This window comes from Numenius arquata, chromosome 3, assembly GCF_964106895.1.
Source record: "Numenius arquata chromosome 3, bNumArq3.hap1.1, whole genome shotgun sequence".
Taxonomy (NCBI): domain Eukaryota; kingdom Metazoa; phylum Chordata; class Aves; order Charadriiformes; family Scolopacidae; genus Numenius; species Numenius arquata.
The window spans coordinates 56,677,081-56,698,694 of NC_133578.1; the positions used below are offsets into that span (position 1 = coordinate 56,677,081).

Sequence of the window (21,614 nt, forward strand, 5' to 3'; positions counted from 1 at the left end):
TGAGGTAATATTGCAATATTTTTAGCATTGCTTGTATTCCTGCTATTATCAGAGATGTTGAAACAAAATAATTTTAGGCATACTGGAAAACTGGCTTCTATAGTTTTAGCCATACAAACTACAGAGATTTGTTTGACAATGCATGAACAAAATGTACACATGAAAAGCCCGTATCTTTTAGATAACATTATTCATTGTTATTTAAAAATCAACTGTATATTATACATTTGAAATAACTTTAAATTTGTGTGGTGGTATTTTACTAATTTAAAATATGCAGTGTATATAGAATACAACCTTTATTTTTTCAGTGGGTGTTATTATTTATCCTTTTTAAAAATGTTTACATAACTAAAAATACATAATGTTCATTTCAGGTATAGCTCACTTTTCAGTTAGATGGTTATTAATAATATGTGATTAGGACATAACAGATGATGGCTTGCCTTGGAGTAGGATGATCAATTGAAAAAGTCTGCATGTTTGGATTTAACACACATAGGAAAATTTTGAGTACATAAAAAGAGAAGGGAAGAGTAGTTAAGTAGATTCTTAACTCAGAGGAGAGATAATTATGATCTGATTTAACCCATCACAGATGTAGTACAGTGTCTTTGAGCAATTATTGCATCAAGCTCAAGAAAGATTGAAATAGAACATATTTAGAAATGTATCCAATATTGACTTAAAATTGTGAAGTTTCACTACTATTGTGAGTAAAATGTTTCAGTATTTAAAAAGTTCACCTTTTAAATTTTGCATTTGTGTTCTAGTCTTCCGCTCTCCCCTGCAACTTCTATTCCTTGAGAATAAATTTTTCAGTGTATATCAATACTGTCCTTTTATATTTGTTAGGAAACAGGCCTAGGCTTCCAAGCCAGATGGTATTTGTATTCAATCTTTGTTGTCTTCTCATTCGTAGCTGTTTTTTCTTCATCAAGATGACTGCTTGGTTCAACCATAATGAGCCCGGCTGCAAACTAGTATGTATACACGTTGGATGATCAGGGAGCTAAAGTGCCAAAGTGGAAGAGAAAATGAACCAAATTCACAGTCAAAAGACTCCTAAAGAGTGTTCATGTCTCCTGTGTACACAGAAATTGATAAGACTGAAATAAAATTATTGATGTTATTTATCACTTTTCAAATAAGGTTAAAAAATCCTCAACTCGGGTCTCGCTGATGTTTCCCCAGTCCTTATACCATTCTTGACCATCTTTTCTGAACTCTTTAATATTGCAATTTTGCTGGTCACTCTTTTAATTCCTCTTTTGCTACATGTTGTTTGGAAAGAAAGGTTTAAGTAAATTTTTGAATTTTATACCCTGTTCATTAACTGTGGCATTCAGTTTAGCTACTTAGGTCCTTCTTCTCCTTGTAGTTGGTGTTGCTTTTGAGGAAAACACTATTATTTTCTATATGAAAAAATAGAGATTATAAGTAAGACTCAGTTTCAAAATGTGTTATTTCTGCAGCTGTGACAAGCATATCCATCTCTCTATGCATTTTCTGTTCTCCATCAGGGGCATTTCTGCAAGTAAGAACTCAGCTCTGGCTAAGTATCGTGAGATCTTGGGGGAGTAGGTCAGATAAGTTAAAAAAATCTGGAATGTTTGATACAGGCAAGCAGTGCCACAGACAGGCCTGGCAGGGCTGTCATAGATGAACCTTCTCCATCTTTGGTGAATGGTGATCATCAGTAAGAAACCATTGTGCTTTCCAAGACACTTGCCCAAAAGTATTAAGCAGTTTTAAATTTTGTTTCTTGGTTAATACAAGTGTTTAACTGTAGGAGACAGCATTCAGTACCTACAGAGGACTATTGCATTTTTTTTTTCAGGAATGTGAATGAGAAGAATTTTGAAAGTGGTCACAGATGTTCTATACCTTGTTTTGATCCTAGAAGCTCAAGGTTAGACTTTCTACTAATATTTGATTATAATAATAATAATGAATAAATAAATAAAATAATATGACAGCCAACAAGGCTTCACTAAGGGCAAATCATGCCTGACAAATCTGGTGGCCTTCTATGACAGCATTGCAGCATTGGTGGGTAAGGGAAGAGCAACTGGCATTATCTGCTTGAGGAAGTCTGATGGAATCCATTTTCTGGATATGCTCTTAGAGAAGACTAGAAAAGAGCCAAAACAGGATACACTGTTAAAAAGTGAGGATGGTGTGAGTGGAAGAAGAGCCAGAGAATTAGAAGTGAATCAGCCCACTTTAGTTCTCAGAAAAACAGTGGAAGAAATAAGCAAAGTTCTTGGCAGTATCTAGAAGATAAAAAAGAAATGAATAACAGACAATGTGGATTTATCAAGAACAAATCGTGCCAAAAAATCTAATTTAATTCTGGAACAGGTATCAGGTTCTGTGGACAGAGAAGTGGTGATAGATAACATATCTTGACTTGAGGAAGGCTTTAATATCATCTCACAGAACATATTCCCAAGCAAGCCAGGGCAGGTAATACAGAGAAAGCTACTGTAGAATAGTAATACGTACCAAGAGTAATAGTCAGAAGGTTTTACTAAGTATCTATGGATGGTTTTCTGTCTAAACAGAAAGATGTACCAAGTGAAACTTTGCTGAAGTTGTCAAGTGCATTCATTAATGTCCAGAATGATAGAATAAGGAATACTTACAAACATGTTTAGAAAAGAGGTTTAAAATTATTTTGACAAATTAGAGATATGGTCGAAAATTATTGAATGATACTCAACAAGGACATTATTCAGTAAGTACTATGCTTAGATGTAATCATACATTTAAATTGAAGTTAGCAACTGATTAGGTAGCAATTCCCAAGTGCAATATCTAGGCTCTAAACTGCCTCTTATGCTGAACATGAACTTTAATTGTCCATGTTGTTATGGAAAGGGTATTTGCCATCATAGGTTGCATAAACATTACTAGGAGGCAGTCCTTCATTTCAAATCAGCAACAGTAAATGCCCAGCTGGAAAGTGTCCAGTTTTGAAAACTGCAGCTCAAAATAGTGGTGGATTAGTTGATAGCAGTCCAGGTGAGATCTCTAGAAAACATGTTATGAGGAGATGCTGAGCAAATTTGATATGCTTTAGGACAGAGACTGAGGGGAACTTTAAGATTTTCAAAGGCTGCTGTTTTTCATGCCTGTAGTAGATGTTGGGACAGGAAGTACTGAGCTTAAATTGCAGTTTGGGAGATTCAGGCAAGATAGAAGGTAGTAGGTCTAATTTTCATTACACGTTAAGTTATTTAATGCATGTTTTCTCCTTTGCCCTTCACTTAGGCCTGTGTGTATTGAACTTATGCTTGGGATAAACAATGATTGATGAGCATAACCATGACTGAAATATGGTGAACTCATCCTTCCATCAGTAATTTCTGCAGTTTTGAGAACTCTACTCCATGTGCTGATGTTAGGTAGCTTTTTCATGTATAAAGTACATATTTTTCTCTCTCACTGTCTCTTTAAGCAAAAATGCATGTACCTCTTTCCTCAGAAGAAAGGGGTTGGTATTTTCCTTACAAAAGAGCAGCATACAAATTCATTAATTTATGGGCTTGAGAATCACTTTTAAACTTGTTTTCTGTAGATTGCCTTTACTTCTCATTTATACTACTATTGTGGATTTAAGAAAAAACTGAATTTACAAAATTTAGCTTCATACTCACAATCAGAAATATAGACACTAGTGTTGTAGCTCTGCAAAATGTGTTAACTAGTGAGTTTTTCAAGGTTGTTTAGCATGTGCTACATTTAAAATCATGGGACTATTGTCTGCGCTGCTTTCGATACCACTTTGTGTTTGCGAATTTTCATTTATATATAGTGTCTTCATGAATGGCAGTTCTATTCATTTTAAATGCACCCTAATTGCAAACAGACATGAATGAATGCTTGTAATTAGCTGGAAATGAGAACAATGAGTGTCTGCATTACAATAAGACTCAGGAGTTAAATGATCATCCAAAACTGTGATTCAGAATTCTGTTATTAAACATTTAGAACTTCTCTTCACAGAAGAGTTTGAATAACATATGTTTATGAAGAATGATGTTCACAAAGGTAAGTATTTCTAAAGGTAGCATATTCCGTTTATGCCTCTAGTACAGGTGTAGTTTTGCTGGAGGAAGAATGTGAGATCTGAGAGAACTGAAGTTCCTTTTTTCTACCCCTGCCTTTCCCCTACAACTGCCTTTCACCTATTGTGGCCAGTACTAAGTTTCTGAAATCCAAAAACGATCACTCTTACAAGAAAGTAGAGAGCGTTCAAGATAACATGTATATCAGGGAGAGGGTCCTGGGTTCTTAGTTGATTCCTGAATTTATTCCAAGGAAACAGAAAACAAAGGGAGCAAGCTTCATATTCTTCTTTATAATGCAAGAGACATCATATCCTTTCAGGAAGGTTAGGTGTTGAGTCAACATTGAAATGTTAATTGTTGAGAGAATAATGTAGTTTAAAAGGTTTAAAGGCTACCACCCTTGATACTTGATTTTGCCTCTGACTGTTGGAAGACTTTTTGCAGCCTGACTATGAAAGTTAATCTTAGGAAAAAATAGAAGAAAGTAAAGAAGTCACACAGAAAAATATAAGACTATTACAGTTTCAGTTATACTTTGTTTATATTTTAAAAAAGCTATGTTAAAACTAATAATGGGATTGAAGTTTTTCACCACTTCTGGGAGAGAATTTTGATTTTTACCTAAATGTCTGAATACCCGAAAGGAGGTTGTAGAGAGGTGGGTGTTGGCCTCTTCTCCCAGGTGAATAATGACAGGACCAGAGGAAATGGTCTGAAGTTGCGGCAGGGGAGGTTTAGATTAGGTATTAGGAAGAATTACTTTACTGAGAGAGTGGTCAGGCACTGGAACAGCCTGCCCAGGGAGGTGGTGGAGTCGCCATCCCTGGAGGTATTTAAGAAACGTGTAGACATGGCACTTCAGGGCATGCTCTAGTGCCTGAGATTGTTGGTTTGTGTCCGTTTGTGGGTGGGGTGGGGTGTGGTTGTGGGTGTTTGGTTTGGTTTTGGTGTTGGTGTTCTGGGATTTTTGTTTTGTTTTGTTGTTGGTTGGACTCGATGATCTCAAAGGTCCTATCCAACCAAAATATTCTGTGATTCTGTGATTCTGTCTGTACTACTTTTAGGCACCACTGTGATGTATTTTTGAACCAGGAGAAGAATGAAATTAAATGTTTGAACAACTTCTATAGAATTACTATGTAAAATCTCAGAGGTTATATTGGGGAATAGTTATACTTGCGTGTGAGTAGTTGTCCTTTGAAACCCAATTAAAGGAGTGTAAATAAGCACAGAATTTACTAACAGTAATACAGTTTTTGTTTGGTTATGGTGTCTCATTTTTGGATTCCAGAGTTCTTTCTTGGAGCCTATTTAGAGAGTAGATGTTTTGCTTTCATTGAGCAATGGGGATAGTTACATAGATCAGATTCTCATTTCATTCTTCATTCTATGATAGAGATTAAGGTTAAGATATTTTTGCACTGGTTATTAAGTCAAGTTGCTGAATAACCTGTAAAGAGTCACTGAAGGAGATTAACATCCAAAGAGAAAATAAATATATGATATCACTACAGCCATGAAATTTAGTACAGCCTGATTGTGCTCTGGAACATCAAATCTAATGGACCCAAAACATCACACTTCTCCAGTTTTAACGTAGCAAGATTTAGTAGGTTGAGTAAAACCAGAACTTACTCAACCAGGAAATGTCTGTTAGATTCAGCCACCAGCCAATGCAGAGGTTTGTATGTGGCAGGAGTTAATGAAAATTAATCAAAATTATATAGTTTTCGCTTTTAAAACTATTGGTATTCTCAGCCAAAGCAAGATACTTGGAAAGGCTAAGGAACTCTGATCAGAGGCCCTTTGAAAGAAATTTCATTAATTTTTATAACAGATCATTGAAATGCTTTTAAGCTTCTGCTTAGTGTGCAGTTTGTGATATAGAAGCTATTTGAAAGAATTTTAGTTCTGGGCCAAAAACCCCCCCCAAATTATTAAAGATTAATCTCAACAGTGTGTTCTGGAAAAGTTTTTCTTTCTTTTTTTAGGTGGTATTTCTTTCATGAATTAGACCAGATGAGTTGGTTTCTGTTTAGCATACTTTTATCAATGCAGTTCCTCTTTTAAGACAGGTAGTATTATTTGAACATCAGTTTTAAAACCTTAGAAGTTGAAACTAACTGTAGAGAGTGGAATGTATGCAAATTTGTCAGAAGTTTCAAATCTGGCTATGTTCCTATTATTGGATTATATTCTTCTCCTGAGCCTGATGCCTGGTCACTAGATAAAAATGAGTGTGAGCAATTAAAACACTCCAGTTTAATTGACATCTGTGATAAAGCATTAGAATCACTTTGCTAGCTAGTTGAAAATACTTCTGCCCAACATAAGAAATAAAAATTTCCACAAAAATTACCAATTTAAATAAACTCCTCAGACTAGGAGAGCTGTATTCATACAACAAAGAGCGCAAGACAAGGGGACACAGAAAAAGAATCAGAAAAAGTCCAGAAAAATTTGGTGAATTCCAAGTATTATCTAACTTTGATTCACTTTAAAATGAAGGTGCAAATAGCAAACAAACCCCAACAGAGTACTGATCAAAGGAGACAGAAATAGTAAACCATTCCGTAAAAAAATAGACTGCTACCTTTTATTTCTTAGTGGAACATTGATTCAGGCTTATAAAATCAATGGAAAAGAACATTTCCATTATTGTAAACTGTGTTACTATACCTAGTTATGCAGACAGTTTATAATAATATTCTGTTTATCATTCTAGCTCTTCCATGCATCAAATGAATCACCAGACAACATCTGTTTTTAAAGAAAACCACTTGTGCTTTTTCATTCAGTAGCATATAAACTGGGCATTGGATTTACCTCAGATATCTCATGTAGATAAAGATTATATCACAGATAGATGAGATTATATCACATTAATTTCCAGTGATTTCCCAGATATAAACAAATAAATTCTGTAGAATACATGAATAGAGAATTCAAAGTAGCTAAAAGTATTCTCGTTTATATTTTTATTCAATTAATCGTATTCTCAAAAAAAACCCCCAAACCAACAAACCCAGTATTTTATGTTTTACTCGCCTAACAGAAGGTCTTTATTGGAATTATTCCCTCAGAAAATATTTTAAAAAAATTTCTTTAATAATAGTATAATTTCCACTTCTTAAGATTTATGTGAACAGAAACAGCAAATCAGCAAAAATGAATGATTTCTTGATAAATTGGCTCTTAAACATGCCCATCTATTAAATATGTAATTACATTTTCTGTTCTTTAACAAGGAGATGGCACAGCAAAGTTTGTATCAGTAAGAATAACACTTTCCTAGATTAAAAAAAATCTATTTCCTAGATTAAAACATCTGTTGTATGGAACAATAGACTCTGCGGTACTGTTGTATTTCTCATTTATTTTTCTTCCCCTGGTTTTTCATTTCCTGGTTAAATCTTAGATTCTAATCTTGTTTTCATAGCAGAAGCTTATTGTGTTTCTTTTTTGGTAGGGAACTTTGATTTTTCTTGCCATTTAATAAGCTGTCCCTAGTGATGAAGTGCTTATACTGACAATACTGCTGTTTATTATGGGATAGTCATTCAGAGCTTCGTGTATCAGTGGATGCTGGACATAAGTCTACCCTACAAAGGGGCTCTCTGTAAGGCTGATTTTGAAGAGGCTGAGCAGAAGAACAAATTTGTGATATTTGTTATTTCAGTTCCTGTTATTTCCTCTGCAAGCAGTCCTTCTCTAGGATTGCCTGCACTCCGGAAGAAATCCGGTTCCATTTCATGCAATTAATTGTAACAGTCTGTGAAATACTAACTTAATATCTGTTGTGTAGTTGTTAAGCTCTTAAACATATATAATTTTCACCTGGTGAATATACTATAGCTAATAATGTAATAAAATCCTTATTTAACAGGCAAAATAACATATCAAGAACAAAGTGATTACTAATGCATTTCAAATTGATTACAGAGTTAAAATGAATTTTTATTTAATTCACCTGCTAGCAGCTGAGCCCAATGTTGCATATTTCGCTGTAGCAGCTGGTGACAGTACAAGCATCTAGGAAAGCGCTTTCTGCAGGAGATGCTTGGAATGCCATCTACTGTTGAAAAAGAAAAAAAAAAAAACCAAAAAACAACCCAAACCCCATAGAACCAAAAACCTTCACAAAACCTACTCTTTTGGAGTAGTTTGTTCTAAAATGAAACTCTACTTATATTGTTACAACTGTATATTTATTACTTGTGAGGCCATCTTTTTTTTTGCAGAACATTTAAAATAAATTAGAATTTATAGATAGATAAATCTATAAATAAATAGATAGATATAGATAGATAGATATAGATAAATCTATAAATCTAGAATTTATAGATAGATAAATCTATCTATTTATAAATAGAATTCAACTAGTGCTCTGAAAAGGGATTAAATGTGTTTTGATTTCAGTATCCTAGCTTTTGTATCAGTTTTAAATTTAGGCTTTCTGCTTTGTTTTCTGAGTTCCCTGAGAATTTCAGTTAGTTGCAAAACAGTTTGAAGCATAAGTAAAGATAAATTCTCATCTTTCCAATATAGAATTGATAGAAATTACATTAAATAAGAAAAGTTGCAATCCAGACACTGCAATAAATATTCCCTAAAAATCCTTATGATTAAAATTTTCATTTAAATGGAATGAAGTGTTAAGACAAAGGCCTTTCTCTGGGAAAAAAAACCCACACCAACCAACCCAACAATCCCCAAACCTTTTTTTTCCTCTTTTATTAAAAGCAAGTGTAGCACAACAACTTAAATGGTATTTGATTTTCTGTTACTGAAGTTCACTCTCATAAAATTATGCGTGGAAACTACAGATTTACTCAAGCTTGAGTAGTCTCGTGGACCTGTATGTTACATTGGGATATATTTATCTAAGATCTTAACTAAGATTTAAGTGCTATTCCAGCACTCCTATGGTGAAACCTGATTTTTTTAAAGTAACATTAGGTGTAAGAGTAGAGTATTTGCTTAAGGATTGTATTGGAAGAAAATTTTCTTTCCAACTAACTGTTTGTTAAACTGTTCTTAAAACCATAGGAAAACAAATAAACAAAATCAAAACCTGGCTAAATTCAAAGTAACAACAGTTAAAAAGTACAAGCTAATTAGAATTTTCTTCAATTTTATTTAAAAATAGATACATTCAAATGAATCCTATTTGTCAAAAATTATTCTTTGCTATGAGATTCTGTTGTAGTGGTATATGTAACTCGAGCATTTTTCAACCCAGATCTCACTTGAGACTTGCTATGAGGTCCTCATAATTACACAGAATTGCAAGTGACAAACCTTACGTGACAATTGGGCAATTTTTGCCTGTGTCCCTTCTTTGAAAAATCAGAGGAAAGTCCAGGATTTTTTTCTGATTTGACTCCTGCTATTTTATCTTGAATATTTTTTTTCTGTAAATCACCTGCCTGAAATATCTGTGTATCTGCAGGATTCATAAAAGTATCATTTATTAAATTGGAGAGAAAAAATTAAGCCCAAATAAACCTAGATCTTTTTTCAATGAACTTAAATATATATGTTTTTAAAGCTTAACCTGCTAAAATTTTGTTAACATAGTTTAGAACACCCTGAACATCCTGAGTGAAGGCGGTTACTGCTTACGTATAGGCCTTGAAGAAGTGTCGGGCTCCTGTGTGAGGCTTTTCAGCCAGTATGTAGCACGAGCACTGAGATTATAGAGAAATTGGGGCTTTTCAGACTGTGTGAGAGAGATGTTAGTGTGACCAAAGACACTGCAAGACAAACGATTAAACTATTGTCTCAAAATGCAGCTTCTTAAAGAGAAGAAAAATTATATTTGTTAGGAATATAGCCTTTTTTGTCTAGAAAGGAGTCCACTAACAGAATAAACCCATTAAATTCAAGGAGGTATTTACCTGTACCTCAGGTCCTTGAAACTGGATTTGGAAATTCATTCTAGTGAAGAATTACATAATACTAGCTGCTCTTTAAATGAGCCAATAGAAACTGAATAGATAAACTTCTATTAAAGAAATATTTACTAAGGCTCAAGGGCTCCTTAAAACTTGCTGGGTTTTTCTAACTGTTTTCCTAACTGCCGTCCTTGACAGCCTTCATATGCATTGACTGGATATCTGTTTTGTTCTTACTTCATTTCTAACAGAGGCTAATTTTTGACTTTACATGTTGCAAGTTAGCTGGTCTGATCTTGCAGCTGTTACATATGGCATCAGAAGTGAACAACTAACAGGTGATGGATAATTTACCTAGAGCAGATCAGACTGGTGAAGCTCCTAGTTCAAGAAAGTTGGTAATGTGACAACCTGAAAAAAACTTCTGGAACTTACATTCAGCGAAGAAGTGTCTTCCAATCTATTTTCTTATGTTAATATTGTTTATACAGGATGAATAATGCTACTGTTTTCTAGTTATTTGTATTGCCTCCCCTGACAACTTTGCTTGATCCAAGACTTTCTATTAATTACTGCTTTATAGTTTTTGTTTTCCTGGTTTTTGTACGTGCCTTGTTCTGTCAGCAGACACAAGATACCCAAGTGGGAAGCAGCTGGTATATTCCACATGGCAACCAATTATAATGCTGACGGCTACAAATTCCCACTTACCCTCTGATAACCAAAATACACTTTTGTTTGCTGAATACCGGAAAAGGCCACAGTACCCATTTTAAACAATGTGGTAGGTTTGGACAAACACTAGATTTTTAACATTGACCTTTTAATATCACCTCCCTGGTCAAGGCCTCCTGCTTGCAATTTTGGATAACCTTCAAAAGAGAGCATTGATCCATGAATTAATTATTGGAACTGCACATAACATAGTGGCTACCATTCAGTGTAGTACTTATTTGTTATTACAGTTGTACTACAGTTATTTTCTCATGGGCTGATTTGTGATTTTGACACTCATTTTATGGTTTTAGTATCAACACCGTAATAGAAAGGAAAAAGTCTGCCCCAACTAGGAAATGTTTGAAAAGTGTGAGAGCTTTAATTTGTAGAACACAGTGTCTCTATCTCTTTCTCCAGAAACAAATAATAGGAAACATTTTTGCCCTGAAGAGTTCATATCCTAAGATAAGCAGAGTCTGATTTATTGTGCTGGTTCTGAAATCATCAAAACATTCTGTCAGTCTCTTCAGTTTTAGATTTGAAAGTCCAGGGCTGTTGGGCACTATGCTTTCAGTTGCAGTGAACCACATCTTAGTATATATTTTCTAAAAATATTAGTGTCAAAATTTCACACTGAGACTTGTTTGTTTGGAACCTTTGATAAAACCATCCTGTTACTATCATCTAAATGCCAGAGTAGTCTTAATCTTACAGAATTTATTATGTTTATGGGTGATGTTCATACAAGGTTCATGCAGGGAGCTCATTCAGCCTCGACTATTATTATGCAGGAGCATGTATAGGTCTGTGTTTATCCTAAAGTATATATGGTACTTTCTTGTTTCTCTTGTATCTTTAACATCACTTTGGCTTGGACTTCAGGGATATTTAACCTTTTCATCTTGGATTTAGATAGGTTTTAAATTTATTATGTGATACAGGTATTGTTTCTAGCCCAAGTACCCAACTTCTCCACCTGCTTATTCATGAATATCCAATTTTCTCTCAGCTACTGATCTTGAAGGTGTTTTTTTTTGTGTAAACTGCTGATACTTTTTTTACAAACAGGTCAAAATTAGTCAGAAAAATCACCTACACACTTCTTCTTCAGGAAAATCTTTTCTTTGAAAAGACATCAATTTACTTTATTATCCAAAATATGATCCTTCTTAATGCAAATGCCTGTGCTCTCTAAATCAATAAAAAACTTGGACCAGTCATGTAAAAGGAAGACTTTAATTTTGATCAAAAATAATTGAGGTGAATGTTCTTATAGCATCAATAGGATAATCAATGCAGAGAATCAATTCAGTTAATATGTAAATACAGTTATCCAATTGACACGGCATTTATTTTTAACCTCCTTAACTCTCTTTTCTTGGAGTTAAATATACTTGCATAGTTTAACTTAATTGATCTGTAGAGGTGCTCTCTTTCAAGGAAGTAGCTGATTTTACACATATTTCACTGTGTGACTGTTAACTCCACTGTTTTGTCAAGAGTAGGTGCAAAGTTATGTATCGTGTATGCGTCATATATCTTGACTTCTGATGTGTGAGCAGATAGTCACTGCATACTAATCCTTTTTTAAAAGTTTGCCACTTGGTTCAGGGCATATATATCATTGGGATACTGTTACAAAGATTTAGAAAAAGAAGAGAAAAGAGTCCACAGCAGGCAGTCTAGGAACATGGGTTAATGGATCTTGCACCCTAAGACAGGGTGCTGGAAACCTCTGAATGTGGCTGGAGCTGATAATCTTCCCTCTTTTTCAGCACAGTCCCTAGTTAGCCCAAGGGAACAACTGCCACAGTGGTTTAGATATAGTTAGTTAGTGATATGTAGTTAGTTATATATATAGTTATAGTTACTTATGGTGTAGATATAGTAACACTCTGAATGCCATTTTTGGTGAGGAAGAGTGGGAGGCAAGGGAAAAGGAGAGAGGAAGGGGGGATAGAATTTTATCATTGTTTTTAAAAATCCTATTTTATTTTCAGTGTCATTTTCCAAGTTACATTGAGTTTTTCTACATTAAGAAATATTGTTGATAGTAAATACTTCTAAAAGGTTATGATGTTTGTGTACTATGAGACTATATAAATTCCTGAGAAAGACTGTTATATACCTTAATAAAAATGTTCTAAAAGTGCTGAAGACTGAAATAACTTGCTTCTGCTTTCTTTACCAGCTTCCCATGCAGTCTTCAGCCCTGTTCAAGTTGGGTAATGCTATATTTTTTTTTGAAGATTGAAGTATTAATTCAGTAATTGCATTTTTAATTTGTGGAAAGTCTTATGCAAGGATTCAACAGTGATCTCCTTTTTTCTCTTTTTCTTCAATGTGTAATCAGGGTTTTGGAAGGGTGGATGAGCCACAAAATGCAGAACTCCCAGCTTGTTGATGATACTTAGTTAAACATTTCCAATGGCAAGGGTAATTTTTCTCCTTTATAACCATGGCAAAGATTTACCTGTAACTTGAAGTTTTTACAGATTTTGACAAACATTTGGTAAGAGCATGTATTACCACAAAACATGAACAGATTTTTTTAATCTAGAGTATGTTAGGTACCTACACAATTTAGTGTATTAAGGTAATTTAAGTTGGGGGTTTTTTATCTGCTTTTGAATTTTTGTTGAAGTGTCTTCACTAATGATGAAGCGTGTGTGCCTTGAAAGATGTGGGTTTCTGCCGTTCAGATGGGTTAGAACTTCTTTGGTCAGGTGATGGAATCATCAGCTTGTTAAGGATGGCTTTAAAAGTGTCTCTCTGATAGGCACTTGTTTGTTAGTATTAGACTTTTCATAAAATTTTTCACTGTTACAGCAACTATCACAAGCATCACAAACACAGAGATACCCTCTTTTTACTGCTTACAGGACTTCTACATAATCCTTTTTACTTTTCAGAATACACTATAGCGTGGTATAGTCACAGTAGTCCTGTAAACTAGTAGTATCTCCGTTTTTAGACTTCTGTGCAAGAATTAGCAGTATCTAACTTAAAATCCATGAACTGAATTTATAGTTTTGTCTTCACTCTTTGCTTTTCACTAGGTTTGCATTGAGAAGACATTTGCTAATTATCAAATTATTTTGGAATATTTGAAATCTGCTAATAATTTGGGACAGTTATTAGAGAGAGAGAGAGAATACTGTCTTCCCTTCAAAGATTGTGTTGGCATCTTGACTCTTAAGAGAGCTGCTGGCTCTGTACCGTCGTCCGGGCTAGTGGGGTCTGGAATGCAAAGAACAACAAATCCAAATTCTGAGGATAGTATTTAGTTTAATTCACTTTATGATACATGTGGGTGTCAAGTAGTTAGCATTCATGTTGTTTTTATTTGAAAGATAGCAGCTCAATAGATTATTTGCTTTATGTCTATAACTAGAAATATATATTTGAGAAAAAATTATTTGTTGCAGTCTTCTTTCAACCATTTTCCACTTTACTGTGAACACAGCTGGAGGTCAATGTCAGTATTGCATCTGTAGAGGAAGCAAAATGTGAAGATTCTTTTTATAGATCTGAGACTATTCCTTATTCTTCCTGTATGATTTGCTTTAGGAAAACCAGATAGTTCTGGTTTTATATTAATATTAATAATTAATATTTAATCTCATCTTAATTCTTAATCAAGTTTAGTGTAACATGCAGTGTAACATGCATTGCTCATTGAGACTACTGTACATATATTCTACTTTGGGTTTTGGGTGATTAGGCTTTATGTTCTCTAAACTTAAAATTTCCTACAAGTGTCCCACTATTTGGACTTCATAGGCAATATATTTAATAAAAGTAGCTACTGTAGAAGCATCAACAACTTCATTAAATTCATACCAGCAACATCAATTACAACATTAATTGTAATAATGAATACATATTTAAAAGTTTTTGTTTGTGGATGAAGGAAATCAGAATCCTAAACAGAAGATTGATTTATATTTGCAATCCTCTCAGCTTGAGCCAAAGGTCTAGAAGAAGCTTCCATCCTAGTCTGTCCTCTTCTAACCACCTCACTGAGCTGGTTAGGAGATAAGGAGAGCATAGAAAGCTAGTGAGCAAAGGACTGGAAGTATCAGACTGTAACATTTAAAAATGAAAGTGATATAGAGTGTTGCATGGTATGTTCAACTCAGTGTTTCTATAAGTCATTAGGTACACCCAGACTATTCCTGAAGATCAGATCTCCTTGTGCTTGTAGGTCTGTGGATGGCAAAGTTGTTCTCTTGAGAGCACTGTTGGGTTTGAGATCGATATTAAGATGTTTATTCCTGCCAAGGATTGCTGATTTTGAAATCTGGATTTCCTCAAGCTTCACTGGAGAAGAACTAGATACCTGTTTCATTTCAGATATCTAGGAGGTCTAGAGTGTGCTTTACTCTCTAGAGTAAATTTATTTACTTGGATTTAGGCACCTGAATTCTGCCCGCATGTTTTTGTGGCTATGTATCCAACTATGTAGAAGTAGGTAAGAGATCTGATAACAGTGTTTGTTGGTTTAGCTGTGAGCAGCACATCTTTTGGGAAGAATGCCTTATGGTTTTGGCATAGTAGATTTTAGAGAGGCAATAGATTGAAGAATAATAAAGTACTAGGATTTTAAAGGGCCAAAAAAATTTTGTATAATAATGTTGTCACTACCTTTTCTCCTGCTTCCCTTTTTCTTGTTTTCTTCCCTCTTCTTTCTGTTCTGTTCTCTTATTCTTTCTCTGTGCCAGTGGGACTAGCCATAATCTTTGAGGAAATTTTTAGTACGCTGAGAGGATCTAACATAAAAGCGTTCACTGAGAATTGAGGTCTAACCTAATGATGCTAGCTCTTGGAAAAGATCAAAGGGATCTTGCAGAATAACACAAGAGAAATGGTGCTATGAATTTTTCAAAGGGCAGAGGTTCCCGATGACGAAGTGCATGGTGCAGAAATTCTTTATTGTTGACAAGTAGAAAAAACCTGGCTTGTTTTCTGTCGAAGCAGTATATGGAGTTGTGATCCGTGCAAAACAATTGTGATAGAAGCTTCAGACTCTTCTAACATTTTAGAATTAATTTGGTGCTTGTGCAGTGTTGAGTGAATTCCTATAATGACAGAAATAATCAAAATTGAAAATAAGTGGTAAAGTATTTACTATTCTGCACTGTTAGTATGCATTGTCTCAGTCACTGTTGATCAGACACGTTATTTGCAGCCTGTTGGTTGTTTTAGTAATCAGATACCAATTGGAAGTTGTTTCTAGTGAATAGCTAGATCTGGCATTGTTCTTGGTGGAGTTTTGAGAGGATAAGAGTCAAAAGATGTGGGGAGGTAAAATAAAGACAGGTAGTCTGGAAGAAGCAGAATGCAGTTGTATTGCTTGGGGGTTTTCAGTTGGTTTGTTGAGTAAATGGAGGCTTGGGATTTTTTTTGACCTGTCAGTCCACTTTAAGCAATTATTACTTGCTGATTTTTGAAAGAAGGGGAGAAAACAATGCATATATAAGGGAGTACATCACCTAGTAAAACACAAAGCAGTTCTTGTAACCAAAGGAAATAAAACTGTATGTGTGTATGTAGACAGGGTTTAAGAATCTGGAGTCTCTTCAATCCTTTTTTGTCTAGAAAAAGCTATTTAAACCACAGCAGTGTTAAAAACGTATATCTGTATTTTATCTAATATGTCATTATTTCTATCAGTTACTACAACTTCCACTCCTAATTTCATCTGATTGAAGAGTCTTTTGGAAAGACAGTAACAGGCATTAGCTTGTGGTTTGCTGGTTTAGATACAGAGTCTCTGTCCCTGACCTTGAAAGATAAATAGCTGTGCTGTACACCTGAAGGGTCGAGGCCTGTTGGTCCACAACATCAGTATTAGTGCAATTTCATACAGTAGAATTGGGTTTTTTTTCAATAGAGTTTTTCATAATTTCTTTTCAAATTGTAGCTTGCCCTCCATGTTTGTTATAAAGTCAAGGAAGATTGTTGCCTAGTCCAAGGACTGAAGGATGTATGGAGAGTGCTCAAGGAGTGCGTCACAGTTATATAATAAAGAAAGCTCACATAACTGCAGTGTTGAAAAGTGTATAGTGGATGAGACACAGAATTGTAGGAGGAGAAAAGATTATTTCGTAGGAGATATATTTGAATTATGGGGTCAAATGATAACCTGACATAGAACACAGTGTTCCTATAAAATGCTGAGAAAATAATTTTAAATTTGGGCTTTCAAAGTATCTTCTAAAGGGCAATGTTTTTTATTTAATGGTGCTAAACTAAAAATCTGATTGTAAGATTTAAAAAAATACCAAGGATTTGCAGCTGCAGTTGAAGTCACCAAACATATACTGTTATGTTAAGATGCTAGATCCTGTTGAAAAAAATGTACCAAAGATTTCAAATAGCATACTTGGAATTAGTGTGCGCTATTGCAATTTTGATATTTCTCTATTATGATCTGTTCCGCACGTGAAAAAAAATTGACCATGGTCAATATCCAAAGGAAAGGTGTTGATAATAATCTGATTACGTGAAGTGCTTAGATTTCCTTTGTTCAGTTCAGTAGAAAAAATTCACAATGAAATAATAACTTAAAAGTGTCCAGTAAAGATATTCTGGAGTCATGTACAGAGAGGAGTATAAGGAACCATGGACTAGCTGCATATTCAGTTTTTTTTGTCCAGTTGCCAGGGAGGTGATATTTACACTGTCTAGCTCTAGGCATGTGATTTAGGAACTCTGAATCATTGTCTAGGAGTGTTTCCTTCTCACAGTTATATAGAGCTTTTAGGCTCTTAGTGTTGAGAGATCTGAATTAAATGTCCTAAGGTGCCCAGTGAAAAAAGTATGAAAATGCTTTGATTCCCTGCCCTTCCCACTCCTTGCCCTTTAAATTTCCTTTCTCGAAAATCTAGTATGGAATCTCTTGGATAAAGATAATCTTATGATTAAGATGCATGGTAGAGTGGAATTGTGACTGCATGATAAATTTTTATTTTCATATTTCTTAACTTTGGAGTATATCTGCTTTTTCTTTTTTCCTTTTTTTTTTTTTTTTTTTTTTTTGGTACTGGAACATTTCTTTGTATATAAATTTCTAAAGTGCTGAAGAGGCAAAACCATGCTAGAAGACTCTGTGCTGCATGTTCAGTTTTCCCTTTTGTAGTCAATTTTGGAAAATTTTTAGTGTGTCTTAGTGTTCACTTATTTAGATCTTTAGTCACTGAACCCTGTTTATAGAGATATTCACTGTGGTATCGTATGAAGATGTGCACCTGTTTTGGTGAGATTTACTTTTCTGTCCAATGTTAAGCATCTGCTTGAAATGGGAGCCTGCACTCCCTGTTTACTTAAGTAAGAGAGTATTCATAGAGACATTCAGAGTATCTATTTAGGAAACTTTTTGGGTTTTTTAAAGTATACGGAAGCTAGATCCTAACTCAATATTTAAGACACATATTTGCAATTGGAGGATGTAAATATCCCTGTGAGCATTTTTGAGTTTGGTGGAGAGGAGTTGCATAGAACATCATCTTGCTCACACAAATTAAAGCATGTATTTCAGATTTTCCAATATTTTCCAAATTTTTCAATATTTTCCTAAAGACAATGGACAAATATTAATCAGTACTATGCAGACAGTGTGTGTGTATTATCTAATTGTTCTTTTAGCAAGTCCTAGTAAATTTTACTGGGAGTAAAATTCCTTATCTTTCCTTCCTTAGATTTTAGAGTTGCATTGTTTGCAGAGCCTGACATCCTTTGATCTCTTAGTTCAGGATATTGCATTTTAAATAGCATGTTACGTGTTATAAATTCACCTTGAATTATGATAGGTAATATGGTTGTAAATAAAAATTAAAAAAATAGGTTATAGTTAACATAATCAAATGCAAATCCTTTGCATTTGTAGCTAAATATATTGCTGGGAATGTTCTAACATGATACTCTGTCCAAAGAATTGGAAGGCAGTTAAAGAACGTTACAGATTTCATTTTGTAACTAAAACTTTTAGATACTTGGCATTCCCCATTTTTAATACTAAATGGAAATAAGCACAGAATACAACTTAATATAATTATACAAAAAAATATTAAATTCATTCCTTTTAACTTAAAGTAAGAACTTTCTCCTGCCCACGTAGTACAGATCATAGAACTTCAGGGTAGTTGTTTTACAGTATGTTGCACTCAGTTGTGCAAACTTATCTTTTTAGGGTCAAAGAAGAGCAAAAACCACAGCCGACACAGTAAGTAAAATATCTTAAAAACTGCAGTAGGCTTGACTTTTCTACCTTTGCCATGTTCTGCTTTCTGCACCTTTGATGGTATTAGCTTTCACTAATACCTGATAGGCTGCAGGTAGTTTGTCATCTGCTTCCTGACTGGCTTGTAAGAGAGCTGCCTGCAGCTTCTTACTTCATCCACGTTAGCTGGATGTAGGTTCTTGCTGTCTGCTTGTGAACTGTAAAACTTTATTTCCCTTACTGGCTGACTTAGTATTGCAGCTAACATTCCCATTGGCTATAGCTTTCCCGCCTGTATATTTCTATTAGCATTGGATAAGAAAACATTTAAACTAGTGTGGTTTTATTGGTTATTCAGTCACATTATTTGCTTATTTAAACAGGTGGTTTCCCTTTAGTGGGATCACTGAGCTGGTAAATAACGTTCTTCAACCACAGCAAAAACAGCAAAATGAAAAGGAGCCCCAGACGTAAGTAAGCTGCTCTCTGTAGACTAATATCTGTATAGCGTTAAAACATACTGGAGAGTATGTTTAAAATAATTGCTCATTCAGAATATCCTGCTGAGGGCATTTTACAAGCTTGACACCGTTTGCTTTTGAACCCCTCATTTGCAAAGGGAAAACTGAAAATCAGGTTGTACTCTCCTTATTGGTAACTTAAGTGATTACATTAGAATAGAATCTGAGGAGTTACTACTACTCCATTTGCTTTTTTTTTTTTTTTTCTTCTACAAATGCTCCATACATGAAACTCCCAGTTGAGTGTTGTCTTTTCTGTGCATGAGGAGCTGGAATGGTAAGACATGTAGTGTTATATATATAGCATGTCTATGCACATGCATGGTACTTGTGATATTGGTCATGCATAGAATGCTATACAAATCTACATAATATGTATGAAGAGCTTTTTAAAGGATGAGGAAAATGTCATTTCATTTTTTTTCATGCTTCTAAAATATCTGTAAAGTTTCAAGACTTTAGCAGATATAAGGTGAAATCTTGGTTCTGTCAAAGCTGAGGGAATTTTGACTTTGATAGGACCAGTATTTCATTTATAGACCTTTTACAGTGCTAAGCCAGTATGAGAGCCATACGAAAAATTTTGCTTTTCTTGCTATCTGAAAATTTTAAGATATAACAGAAACTGGCAAAGCTAGACGTTCAGTCTTAGAGTAGGACTTAAAGAATGGAACTGAAAATATTCTTTTCATAATGAGAAACTAAAAAATGATTTATTATTTCAAATTTTCAAATTCTTAAAATGTGAGTTTTGATATTATTTAAGCTTTAAACAGTTAAGTTGCTGTCTTTTCTTTCTTGTAAAGGGGAATGCCGTGTAAGTTCACATGATAAAAGAAATACTTGCATTTGAACCCATGTATAACTGGTTAAAAACATGCATATTATTTGTTGTTAATTATTTTCCAGGCAGAATCAGATTTAGTTTATTTTTAAATATGTGTATTTAAGTGGAGTTTCATATTTGTAGGCCATGAAAGCTGTGAATTATTTTTTGAGAATACACAGTGAGAAATTTTCACAAAATTAAACAGAGAAATAGGCTATAAAATTTATCTTCTGTGAAGCAATGTATTATTCTGAGCTCTGTTTCTGATATCCTTACTTAAGTTCTTATAAAATTGCGTATAATGTTAATAGTGAAGTTTGTCTTTATTGGTTATTGTTAGATACTGACAATATTACATTTTGTTCACAACACCTCAGTACCTCCTTTGTATTCCCAGTTTCCTTAATGCATCAGAGTTTGTTCTGCTTACCAGTGTTGTACGTATGAAGCATATGGCTTTGAAGAAACTGAAAATACTATATACTCAGTGTAAACAGTTGAGTTATAGTTGCCAAGAAATATTTATAAATGGATACTGTTATTATGGAAGGATATTTTTGAACAGTGATCTCTTCGGGAACCCACTTTGTTCAGTGTTTTTATTAAATAACTAAGAAACCAATTAAGTTGTATACTCATTGAATTTACAGATGGCACAAGGCTGGGAGGAGCGTAACATCTAATAGCAGGATTATGTTCCAAAATTATCCTGAAAAATTCAAACTGTGGTTATGATGCCATTCAAAATATAAATGCAAGGTGATGTAGATATGTAGGTTTAGTTTATGTGGTTGACATAGGATAGAGAAGAATGGTATGGGTAGAAGTTCTTTGGCAGAGAATCTGGGAGCCATAATGGTATCTAAGTTGAGCGGGAGCCAGTATTGTGAAAGAGATAAATATCATAGTGGAATGTATAGACACTAGCCTGGAAGTGCTGTGAAGAAGTTTTCTTCTCTGCTAAGCTTTAGTAAGGTTTCACCTGGAATAGCATGCTCTTTCTTAGACACTATCCTACAGAAATGTTGTGGAGCAGTTGCATTTCAGTGGAGAGCAATAAGAATGAATTATCAGATGTCTAAGAAACACGGCATGTATAAGGAAAGATTTAAACATTTGAGGTGATTTAGCCTCCTGAAGAGAAAATCCCAGAGGATGGTGATGGATAAATCTTTAATTATGCAGAAAGTTGCTGAAAAGGGGAAGGAAATAATCTCTATGCCTCTGGTGGGGAAGGAGTAAACTGAAGTTGTATTAGGGAGGATTCAGCTTGGTAGGGAAAACTTTTTAATGAAAGAAAACTTAAAGTGCTTGCATAGTTTGCCTAGGGCTTGTGTGGAAGTTCTGTCA

General features: G+C 34.4%; 1 protein-coding gene across 25 annotated transcripts in view; it reads left to right on the plus strand.

Annotated features, from left to right (window-relative positions):
• RIMS2 (regulating synaptic membrane exocytosis 2) overlaps nt 1-21,614 on the plus strand; it is a 471,979-nt gene that overhangs the window by 44,173 nt on the left and 406,192 nt on the right. For 9 of the 25 annotated variants that reach the window (XM_074145864.1, XM_074145875.1, XM_074145871.1 and 6 more), the window contains exons 2-3: nt 18,885-18,917; nt 19,298-19,384. The exons of the other annotated variants lie outside the window; for them this stretch is intronic. In XM_074145864.1, the coding sequence (XP_074001965.1) occupies nt 18,885-18,917; nt 19,298-19,384 (120 nt within the window). The remainder of the gene's footprint in view (nt 1-18,884; nt 18,918-19,297; nt 19,385-21,614) is intronic. 25 annotated transcript variants of the gene reach the window in all.